This window comes from Notamacropus eugenii, chromosome 2 (genome assembly GCF_028372415.1).
Source record: "Notamacropus eugenii isolate mMacEug1 chromosome 2, mMacEug1.pri_v2, whole genome shotgun sequence".
NCBI classification, from domain to species: Eukaryota; Metazoa; Chordata; class Mammalia; order Diprotodontia; family Macropodidae; genus Notamacropus; species Notamacropus eugenii.
In genome coordinates this window covers 342866248-342877427 of record NC_092873.1, presented here as the reverse complement: position 1 = coordinate 342877427, position 11180 = coordinate 342866248, and the positions used below count along the sequence as shown (strand labels likewise).

The 11180-nt window shown below is 51.5% G+C and overlaps 1 protein-coding gene across 3 annotated transcripts; it reads right to left on the bottom strand.

The window, feature by feature from the left end:
* Nucleotides 1–612: 612 nt before the first annotated feature.
* Nucleotides 613–10361, bottom strand: SPHK1 (sphingosine kinase 1). Of its 3 annotated transcripts, none has more exons than XM_072645800.1 (5): nt 9904–10361; nt 2792–2941; nt 2553–2647; nt 2312–2427; nt 613–1981 (listed from the first exon to the last, which is right to left on the bottom strand). In XM_072645800.1, the coding sequence occupies exons 2-5, from the start codon at nt 2832–2834 to the stop codon at nt 1180–1182; spliced, it is 1056 nt and encodes a 351-aa protein (XP_072501901.1). In that variant the 5' UTR covers nt 2835–2941; nt 9904–10361; the 3' UTR covers nt 613–1179. The 3 variants fall into 3 exon arrangements, with proteins under 3 accessions (XP_072501901.1, XP_072501900.1, XP_072501899.1); XM_072645799.1 differs by lacking the exon at nt 9904–10361 and adding an exon at nt 4969–8392; XM_072645798.1 differs by lacking the exon at nt 9904–10361 and adding an exon at nt 3362–4962.
* Nucleotides 10362–11180: the final 819 nt, after the last annotated feature.

The following is an 11180-nucleotide window of genomic DNA, read 5'->3' as shown; positions in this document are numbered from 1 at the left end:
TCTTTTTTACTTCAGGAAAAGATCCCATGTAGGGAGGGGGGAGGAGGCGTTGGGGGTCTGTTGACACAATGCTGCTGTTCCTGCAAGCTTATATATCCTTCAGTGGGTCCTATCTAGTTTGTCCAGTAGGAAAGGTGGGAGGTGGGGAAGGATGATTTCAAGAGCTGATTACAGAGGTAGGTTTTGTTTGTAAGAATGGAAACAACTACCTGACTTGGGAGGAAGGAGGAAGGAGTGCTATTGATCAAGTTTGCCCTTTTTCCTCCTTTCCCCCAATTTTCCCTACAGCTATAGCTAAGAAAGATACAGTTCCCACCTTTTCACCCAAGCTTTTGGACCAAATAGAATGCAACACTTTAAGGGCAGCAGAGACTCTTATTTATATCTCCACTGTCTGGCACATAGTAGGGACTTGTAAAAAATACTTACAAGGCTTCAACCAAATTCTTTGAGGATTACCTGACTGATAGAGCTGGAACCCCCAAAAGCTTGGGCCTTCTCTGATTATCAGTAAAACTGCTATTTACCTAGCATCTTCTAGAGCAATAGTGTTGAACTCGTACAGAAACAAGGACCACTGAACGGTACATCAGGATCCCTTTGGACAGCACGTTGACTTTGAAAAGCACATTCATTTTTTATTTTGTTAAATAGTTCCCAATTACATTTTGTGGTTTGGGCTGTACTCCAGAGTTTTGCCGGCCAAAGCTTGACACCTGTGTTCTAGAGCACTGAATTTAAAGTTCATGTTTCCAGTTTTATCACTGACCTTGGGCAAATAGCAAACTCAAGGGTTTTTTTGTCCTCATTTACAAACAAAATAGCTCAAGTGAACCTGGCTTTTAAGCACTTTGTCATTGTAAAGCACCATGTAAAGTGATCATTTCTCCTAGGGCCAAGGTCCCACTTTTTCCTTATCCCCCAGAGATGGGACTAAGCAGCCTGGAAAAGTCACTTTATTTAGATTGCTCATTTGGTATGCTACCTCTGGCCAATAGAGGTCAAATAACTCAGGTCTTGATGTGGGGAAATCTTGGACATCTGACTACCTAATTTTGGGGTCCTGGAACTACCTAATTCATGGAGGAATTCCCTTTTTGCTTAGGGGTAAGGCATTCCCCGTTTGCGGAGCAGACTAAGACTGAACACAGCAAGTCCAGTGGAGTCCACGAGCCCTATTTAAGAAGTGAATTCTGATGAAGCAGAGTCTTCTGAACAGGGTAGAGGACTTGGCTCAGGACCAGGCTTTAGTTCTGGGCAGCCACCAACCAGCTGGAAGCTTCCAGGGTGCACCTGGCCTTGGACAGCTTCAGTGGCCAGCTGCTCCCCGTCCACTGTAATCACACCCCTGGTATCGCGAGGTTCTAGACGGAAGGCTACCACAGGCACATACACCAAATTAGGGCAGTTCAGGTCCATGTGTGTACCCTTTTCCATGGCCATGAAAAGACGAAGTAGTGTAGACCGGGGCACACCAGCTCGAATGTAGAAGAGATGTATAACCCCTCCAGTTCCTCTAGCCATTGGTGCAGCATACATCTCACTACCCAAGTGGGAATGCAGGAGAGCTAGCACCAACACGAATTCGTGTTCAGGCACCACCGTCCAGTTTTCTGGCACTGGCTGCTCCAGAGGCACCAGGAGTGAATCCACAGGGCCTGGTTGGTCATAGCCCACGGGAGGTCCAGCTGAGATTTTAGAAGGTGCTCCAACTGGGAGATAGGATAATGTGCCATGATACGTGCGCAGGGCAGCCAGGCGGAGGAATGTGCCCAGGGTAAATCGAATCTTTCCTAGGCACCTGTACTTTTCACTCTCCACATCCACGTCTGCAACAAAGCCCCAGCCCAGGCTGAGCACGGAGAAGAGGCGGCTGCCTGAGGCTGTGTGTAGGGAAAGCAAGTTCATGGGAGAAAGCTCCCCATGGCACAGCAGCAGTGTACAGTTGGTCAATAGGTCTTCGTTAGTCACCTGTTCGTTGCTGGGAAGTGAAGGGAGAACATGAGAAAAGGCTGGTATCCCGATTCCCTGACCCCACTGGTCCCTTCCCAGGAGTTGGCTAGTGGGGAGTATAATTGTCTGCAGCCAGCCTCGTGAGAGAGAAAGGAAGCCTTTGACTCACTGGCCCTGGAGAGGAACTGGAGCAGATAGAGAGAGCTGAAGCTGAGAGCCCCTGAGACTTGAATTCTCTCCTGAGGATGTAAACCCTGGGAGGAAGGGAGGGGCTGAGGGTGCTTAAAGGTCTGCAAGCCAACAACTGGAGAAGAGAGGTGTAGGAAGGGGAAATGGAGGTAGAATCCTGGCCCCTCACCCTGCATAATGGTTTACTGAAGCAGCCAAAGCATTGCCGGAGCCAGCTGGAAGGCTACAGAGAGGCTTCTGAATCGCTGTTTCCCAATCAGGTCGTTCCATGAGGCCGTTCACCACCTGAAAGGGCAAAGTCGGTACCTGCCGAGCCTTCCCCCAGCAGAGCCTTAACACTAGCCACCTCCTAACAGCATCTATCTGCGCCTATCCCTCTTCACATCACCTCCAGCCACTGCGTCACTCACCTCATGCATCAGCCCATCTCCAGACATCACTACCAGGGCATCCCAGGAGGAGAGATCCTCATCTCGAACCAGCTCCCTCGCGTGGTTCCGCCGCTCTGCAGGGAGATGAGGAGCAAGCAGTTCAGGTTCTTCTGCATTCCGACGTGAGACCCCGCAGTCGTCACCACTCGCCCTAGGTTGCTGACCCAAAGTGGAAGGTGTTGGCAGAGCATCTGCCCCCCGGGGAACTTAGCGCTTACCAGTCAGACGCAACTTGAAGGAGACGCCAGCTTCCTGCAACATGGGTTGCACTCTGTTCTGAAAAAGGTGCAGGGCCTTGCCAGTTCCTCCCCGGGGGTTCAGCAGCACCAGCACCCTGCAGGGTCTCGGGAGAAGTCTCTTTGGGTGCCCTGGAGAGAAGGGAGATACAGGACTGAGGCAAAAGCTTCTTCACCAAGGCACCTGCAAACTGGAGCAGTCCATCACCTGGGTGTTTCAGGGAGAAACACTGAGCTGGTGTTCCCGGATTCAGCTGCGGCCTGGGGGGAACCCTTTTGAAGATGTAGGGACTCCAGCTTTATGAATAAAGGAGGACCACTTCTGACCGGGAGGGAATGAAGCAGAGAGAGAGCTCTGCTCTACACGCCTCCGTTTTTGTTCCCTCAGTTTCCACTTTCTTGGAAAGGTAATCCAAGGAAGGAAAGGTGGCACTCGGCTACTCAGTCCGACCTTTCCAAGCGTGGGTATTCTGGACCTCTTCCACCATCACCATCACCACCCCCCACTACCACTACTACTGCTACCATGTTCTTTTTTTGGCCCTCACGCACTTGCATCCGTGGCCTCTGCCCGAAACTCCTTTAAGCTCCGGAGAGCCAATGACAGAGACGCTACAGAAACGCTGGTCTCTCCGGCTGCCTCCGCCCCGGGATCCTTATCAACCTCTCCCAGGCACGGGTCTCGAGGCTGACATGGAGACTCTCCTGTCCCGCCCCAAGTCAAGGGGTGAGGGGAAGCATGTTCCATCCCCAAGGGCTTGCAGTGGGAAGCAGAGGAACACAAGCTCACACTGCTCCCTTCTCAGCTGTGGCAGGACCTACGGTCGGCTGAGTTCTCTGTCTATCCAGAATGATAAAGGCAGAGAAGGAGGATCAATCAGCAGAGCCTCGGGAAAGCTAGTTCACCAGGATGGGGCGGGAGTGAGCACCTCCCCGGTCCCCCTGTAGCCCTCTGCTGTAAGGCACAAAGCTCTCAGGAAGACAGGACTCGAGGTGGGGAGATTCTGCAATCCCAAAAGTGCGGGGCACTCCGCCAGAGACGCCACGTCCAGGTCCCCAGCACCTCTTTCCCGGCTTCTCTGAATCTCCAGAGGTATCTGGATCTCTGACCAGGACTAAGAGAGAGGATGGGACCTGCAGAGAATCAAGAATTCCTCCCTATGGTCCCCTGTCTCCAGAACAATGTCAGGGTCAGCCTCCCAGCCCTATCTGACCCGCTTCTTCTCACATCGGGTCAGGGGGCGGAGAGAAGGGGTCCCTGGGACCAGGTCTTTCAATCACGCAAAAGTCCCGGAACTTCGGCGGACATGGCGCAGTCACAAGATCCAAGACGGGAGATTCCCACACCGGCCAAAGTGCCCGCTGCTTTCCACCTCCTCCCGGCTTGGGAAAGGTCTCGAGAGTGAGCTCGACTTCAGACTTAGTTCCCCCGACCCCGGGCCTCTGGAGCTTGGCGGTGGGGGTTGGGCCAACAGATGGTTTCTCGTGCTGACCCTCTGGAGGGGTCAGGGTGGATGGAAGCAGACCCTCCTGTTCAACCCTGACTCCTTCCGCCTATCACCCTGTCTCCAGCTCCAACTCCAACTCTGCAGGAAAGGAGACGGACCAAGTCCGTGCCCCAGTTCTCCCGGAGACTGGGGAAAGGCGGATCCGAGAGGGAGGAAAGGTGGGGCCGCTCGGGCGGCCCTCCCCGGTCAGGCCGGTTTGCCGCAGGAGGGGCCAAGGCTGTTTGCTTTGATGGCCTGAGCCTCACTCCCTAGGATCCAACTTCACGTCTGAATAAACAGGAGCCCTTTCAAGCAGCCTCATTTCACCCGCGCTCCTCCCTCCTGCCCCAACTTTTCCCCGCAAGTTCAGCCACCCGGCACGGCTTAGTCAGCCCCGAGAAGGGCGTTCCAAGTATTCTCCCCCACCCCCTGGTGGCCGGCCACGCCTCCGCATTCCCGAGCTCCCGGCTCACCCCCCGGAGGGCGAAAATCCGGAATAGACTACCGAAAGGAGAGCATCTGCCCTGGGGCCATCAGACCCGGCCGGTACCGAGCCCATCCCCAGGAAGCAACCCAAGTGACCTTCCCCCAGAGTCACCACGCAAAGCTTCCAGGCCGGCCCCGCAGCGCTCTTAACTAGTCCTGCCTCTGGGTTCCGGGCCCCCATCTCACCATCCAGACTCGAGGGCATCCTCCAAGTAGGAGAGCTCCCGAATCTTCCCGGCAAAACAGCTGGGTCCCCCTCAGGTTCTCTCCTGAAGCTCGTCCGAGACTCGGGACACCCCCACGCGGCGGAGCCAGGGACGCACTCCCCGGGGTCCGAACCGATCGCCTGCTCCCCCGGCGCGGCCGCTTCGGGTAGCAGAACCGAGGGAAGGCAGCGGCTAGGCGGGCAGTGTTCCAGCAGCGGGAGGAGTGACAGCGAATGCGGCCGGCTGGAGGCGCGGCGTGGCGGGCGAGCTGCCCAGCCTGGGGGCAGCAGCGAGGCGAGCGAAGCCCGAGCCCGAGGCGCACATGTGCCGCTAAGACGGGCAGCTGCTTTCGCCTGGCCCCAGGGCCCGGGCAGAGGCGCTGCAAAGCGCAAACTCCCGCTGAACAACTTCGGACCGGCGCTCAAAAGTCCGGCTCCAGCCTCCTAACGTGACTTGTGGGGTAGGGCAGCGGGAAGCCGGAGCAGGACACAGTACTGGGCGGAGAGGAGGGAGGGCCGGGGGTGGAGCCCGGGCTGCGTCGGGGTGGATCTGGAGGCTCTCCAAGCTCGGAGCGCAAAGAGCCGCTCCGTGCAGGGCTCCAGAGTCGGCTGCATCACAAAGCCTGCCTGCTTCAGAAAAGTAACCCCCAGTGGCTTTGGCGGATGCCCACCCGCGGCAGACGCACCTGGGCGACACTTTTCAGCACACCGCTGCTTGCCCCGCCCCCGACGGCTTCCGCGTAGAAAGAACTATTTTTAACCTAGGCTGCTACCCATCGAGTTCCGGAGGCGAAACCGGGCTGTCCCGGAGGCAGGGCGGAGCAAGCACCTGTGGGGAACCTCCTGGGGAGGCTGTGAGCTCCAGGCATCCAGCAGAGCTAGACCTCCCAGGAAGCCACCTGGGCCGTGGAGTGGTAAGGGTTAGTTTGTATCAAAGGAAGTAATTGCAACCCAATCTCTAGAAATTTACCTACCCTGTTTCCTGAGGCCCTCTGAATGAATGTGGGGAATTGAGTGACTGTACTCCAGCAGAAAGAAAAGAGCTTAGAGGCTGGGGAAATGGGGAAGACGAGAAAGAAGGAGGGGGGGCACTGGAGGTGATTGATGGATAAGACCTGGACCCATAAATAAGGCTTTCAATTTCAAATTGCTACTAGATATAATATCTGTGAAGGCAAGAGCTGGGTAATATCCAAATTTTTATCCCCTAGGGCCTCCCTAGTACAATGCTCTGCCTGAGAATGATAATACTTGTTGAATTTAATTGAGATTTGCACGTTTGCCACCAGCATTTACGTACTGAGAATCTCGGCTCACAGAGCTACAAAAAACAAACAGAAATTTTAAAAAAGGTACTGTCCTCAACTTGTTTGCCGTCCAAAATAAAGATATAACACAGACCAATTTAGAAAGCTACACGCACAAAGGCACATGGACTGAATTAGTTTCAGCCTTAGGCACTGTTTTGTCTATTTAGGCAAAGTTGTTAGGGATAGATTGGAACCTGCTCATAAGTCAATCTTTAGTGAATGGATTAGGATGAATGGATTAGGTGAAGCAAAAGTTACCAAGGTCTGTGAGACTACTACTAATCGAAGAAGATGGAGAAAAGAAGGAAAAGGACCTAGATGTTAATCAATTATCATTGATTAAGTGCTTGTAATAGGGCAGGCACTGTGCTAAATACTGGGGATGAAAAGAAAGACAAAAAAAAAGTCCCTATTCTTATGGAGATGCTTTTAGTAGAGGAGGAAACTTTACTTCAGTCATCTCATTTCCCAAAAAACTGCACTCCTTTGACTTCTCCACCATGTCCCCAGTAAACTAACCACTGGGAAATCTCATCCTCACAGAAGATCCAATCAGCCTTGAAACTCACAGTCTTTCAGTACCCTCTTTTGCCCTTGTGAGTGAAGGGTGGAGCCAGGGAATTCCTCAACATACATTTAAGGAGGGATGAAAAGAGAGCAGTCTCCCCAGACAGTGCCTCATTTCCCACTCAGACGCACTCCTTTTGGATTTCTTTGTCTGCTCTGGATGCATTCTTTAGGAATGAGTGTCTCATCCCTCTCCACGGCCCCCATGTTCTGTTTTGTGTAACATCTTCCCCCATTAGATGGTAAGCTACCTTGAAGACAATGAGCATCTTTTTCACATTTGTAGCCCCAGAGCTTAGGACAATGCCTGACACCTAATAGGTGCTTAATAACTATTTATTGACTGAATTGCAAAGGAATCTAGAAGATAGAAATAAGGAGAGTGTGTGTGTGTGTGCGCGCGCGCCACGTATAGGGGATAGCTTGAAGGCAGGAGAGAGATGGAGAATCACTGTCACTGCATCACAGAATACAGGAGACAGGAATAAGGTGTTAGAAGACTGGAAGGGTGGACAGGGGTCAAGTTATGAAGGACTTTAAAAGCCAAACAGAGGATTTTATATTTGATCCTGGAGGTAACTGGGAACTATTGGAATTAGAGTGATTGACTTGGTCAGAATTGTGCTTTAGGAATATATGTCCAGAAATATTTTTTTCACAGTAGCCCCAACCTGGAAACTAAGGGAGTACCGGGTCTGTTGAGAAACAGCTAAACAAATTATGATATACAAATATAAGGCGATATTATTGCATCATAAGAAATGGAAATAGGGAAAGTTTCAAAGAAAACTCTAAGAACTAATGCAGGATGAAGTGGACGTAACCAGAACACTTTAGACAAAGACAACCATATAAAGAAAACTTTGAAAAGCTTCAGAAACTCTGGCTTCAGTGACAAACCAGGATTCCAGAGGAAGAGAGATGAAGCATGACTACCCATTTCCTGCCAGTGAGGTGGTGGACCAAGTCAACAAGAATTTGTTGAGATCCTAGGAGGGCACTGTGCCAGATGCAATGCTCAGTGCTCGGGATACAAAGAAAAGCAGAAAACAATCCCTGCTCCCAAGGAACTCACAGTCTAATGTGGGGAAAAAACACTGTACAAACAAAATATATACTGGACAGAAGGACGGCACTGTGAAACATACATTTTTGGACATGACCAATGTGGGATCTGTTTTGTTTCACTACGCATATTTCTTATGAGGTCTGGTTTTTTTATTGTTCAACTGGGAAAGGAAAGAGAAAATAAATTCTTGTTAATTATATATATGGATGGATGGAGAGAAAGGAAGAAGAAAGGAAAGCTAGACTCAGAAAATAAGTAAATAAATGCACACACACACACACACACACATCCTACAAAAAGAAGAATAAAGCCAAAGGCCTATCTATATTAGACCTTAGGAGGAAAAGTGAGACTGAAACATAGGAGTTGAATGGGAAATATGTTGATTTGGAGCTACTGCCTTCTGCATTTTTGAATAATTTTCTGTGAGGATGAAATAAAAAAATATATTGTTTTTTTAAAAGTCCGTTTATAAAAAGCCTTTTTGAATCAGAGGCCTGGTGAGAAGAGATAGGACCACCACTGCAGCAGCCCATCCAATGTCAGCTGTCCCCCTGTTCTCCATCCCACCACACTAGAGACACTTCATTACTGCCTCTTAGTGAGGTTGGCTCAGGGAATTCGGAACTCGCCAAGGCCCCAAAACAAAGAACAACGTTGAGAAGGCCGTGTGGGGGATGAACCCAGAGGAAAACATCGAGGTCATTTCTCTTATCTCTTAAATGCTTCACTATATATCTTGCTATCAGGGACTTCTACCCTTGTCCTGCCAGGTGGCAGAAGTCTTGCCTCATTTCCTGATGCTAGAGAAACGTTGTGGGCAGGGGCCATCAGCAGCCTCCCTGCGCCCCCTCCCCACACTCGTTCAGTACTCAGCTTTCCCCAGGGGCAAGCACTGGTCCGAAAGTCAAGGGCCAGGGCAGCTATGAAACGCTGGGGCCACTCAGAGATCAGGAGGAGGGCAATAAAAGGAAATGGGAGAACAAGAGTCCTTCCCACCAGTGGGGACCAGTGACTGCCTCTTCCCGTGATGGGGGCCCCTGTCCACGCTGCGTGGCTGCCCAGAATCAGCTGGTTCTGGGGCGGTGACTCAGCGACGTGCGGTGTGGACTGGCCGGGAAACTCTGGGAAACAATCCAAAAGGGGGGAGCCTGGGCCCCCCTCCTCCCCCTCCGTAAGGGGCGAAACTGCCGCCCGGGGGGTACTGCTCCGGGAGCAGCTCCTCCTTGGGCGGCGCGGGCTTTTATCCTCCCAGGGCACTTAGGTAGGCGCTCCGTGGGTACGGGAAACTAATCCCACCCTCCAGCAGCTCGCTCCCACCCCCACCCTCATCTTTGCCCACCTCCCCCAGACGCACGCCGAAAATGATGGGGTGCTGCCCCGAGACTTGAGAGAAAGAGGCCGCTTGGCTCAGGGTTCGATTAGCCTACTGCCTGGGGAGCTGCAGTGCCCTGGTCACGGGAATGATGACTCAGCGCGGGGGAGGGCGAGGACGGTGAATGGGGTAGGGCTGGGGTGGTCCAGGGGGACAGGCCCTGCGCAGAGGACCCAGTCGCATTCTTGGTCCCCTGCCCTGGCACCGGCGCGGCACCTGCTTGGGTCTCCCACGGGAGGTGATATCAGGGCGTTGTCTCGGAGGATTCCACAGGGCTGCTGGCAGCCAACTCGGTCTGTCTTAGGGCCTCAGATTTTCCATGACAAGAGAGGTCCGGGACAATGCAATGAGTGTGTGCGGGGGGCGAGGGGGAGACCAAGAGGGACGCCAGCCTCAGCCCCTGGCTGCTCTGTGGTTACTCCCTCCCCTTGCCCTGTGAGGTTTCTCCTAACCTCTGCCTTCACAATGGGTCTGCTGAGATCTGGCACTTGAAGATGCCCGTTGGAGGAGGGACAGGATGATGTCTATGGGAAAGATTTAATAACGCCCCCACCCTCAGCATCTTTTCTTTGAGGAACTAAAAAAAAAAGTGCACCTTAACGAAGCCTCCTCCGATCTTGAAAAACGTTGTTTCTCCTAAGGTTTGATGTAGCAACCTGTGAGGCACAGAGAAAGAAGTCATTAACTTGGAGTCAGAAGTAACAAAGCCGAAGTTCAGAGAAGGGGTCCACCTCTCGCTTTCAGAGACTTAAAAGCTGGAACTACTTGTGTATGCGTGGATGGAGAAACTGATAAAAATAAAAAGTGGATCAGGATTTTCTTTAAGGGCCAATGAAGCTGGTTTCCTGCTACAGAGTTGTTTCTCCATCTTGGAGAAAATAAAGTTACTTTATGGGGGACTGTGCCCGGCTTTGTACACTAGTTCCCCATCCTAAATCAGAAAAAGATCCTGTGAGAATAAGGTGAAGGGCAGAGCCCTCTAGCTATGACTGCAACGGAGTACAATGGCTATGCTGTTCTCCACGGTCTCCAGTCCCTGCCCCCTTTACCTCCCCAGCCCTGGCAAGGCTGGCCCCTCATTCCTTCATTCCTGCCACTCCCCCCATGCCCCTCCCCCACAGTCCAACCGGCTTCTTAGTTATTCTCCCTGTTGCTTTCTCCTCATTCTCCTGAAATATTAAAAAAAACCTAATTTTCAATTTTATTGGTATCTTATGTTTTTACATCACTTTTATTTCCTAGTGTGCTCCCCCCTCCCCCATGAGAGCCATCCTTTTAAACAAAGATTTTTCTGAAATGATTTTTAATGGTTTGCACAATCCCCTTCATAGAAGGGCTGGAAAGGATCAAGGACAAGCCTTGCCTTCACATGTTGTAGCGGAAGAGATTAACCCAGTGATTCTCCCTAGCTTCCAAAACCAGTCACTGACCATTTTGAGAACAGATCTCAGAAGCCCTAACTCCCAGACTAGAACTGTACCTACCAGAACTCTTTGCTAGACTAACAATCTGAACACTTCCCATCCCAAGCTGCCTTCTTTTATCTTCTCCTGTAGCTCTCCCTGTGTGATATTTTAACTGACTCCTTATTAGCTTTTCAGAAGGACACATCTGATCTGAATCCTGCTGGAAAAGAAAAATCAAGTTAAATCCCTCACCAGGACTCAATTGTGCATCCCAGAGCCTTTTCCCAGAATAATAAAACCATGCATTTATATCTAGTGCCAGGTGGGGAAGTCTGACTTGATCCTCAATAGAAAACCTGGTTCTCAGGTATTACCTGTCCCACAAGGGAAAAGAAACTGGTCTTTCTCTCCTCACCCACCTTGTCTTTATCACATGCCCTCCACCTGTGAGTATCTACTTCCAGAA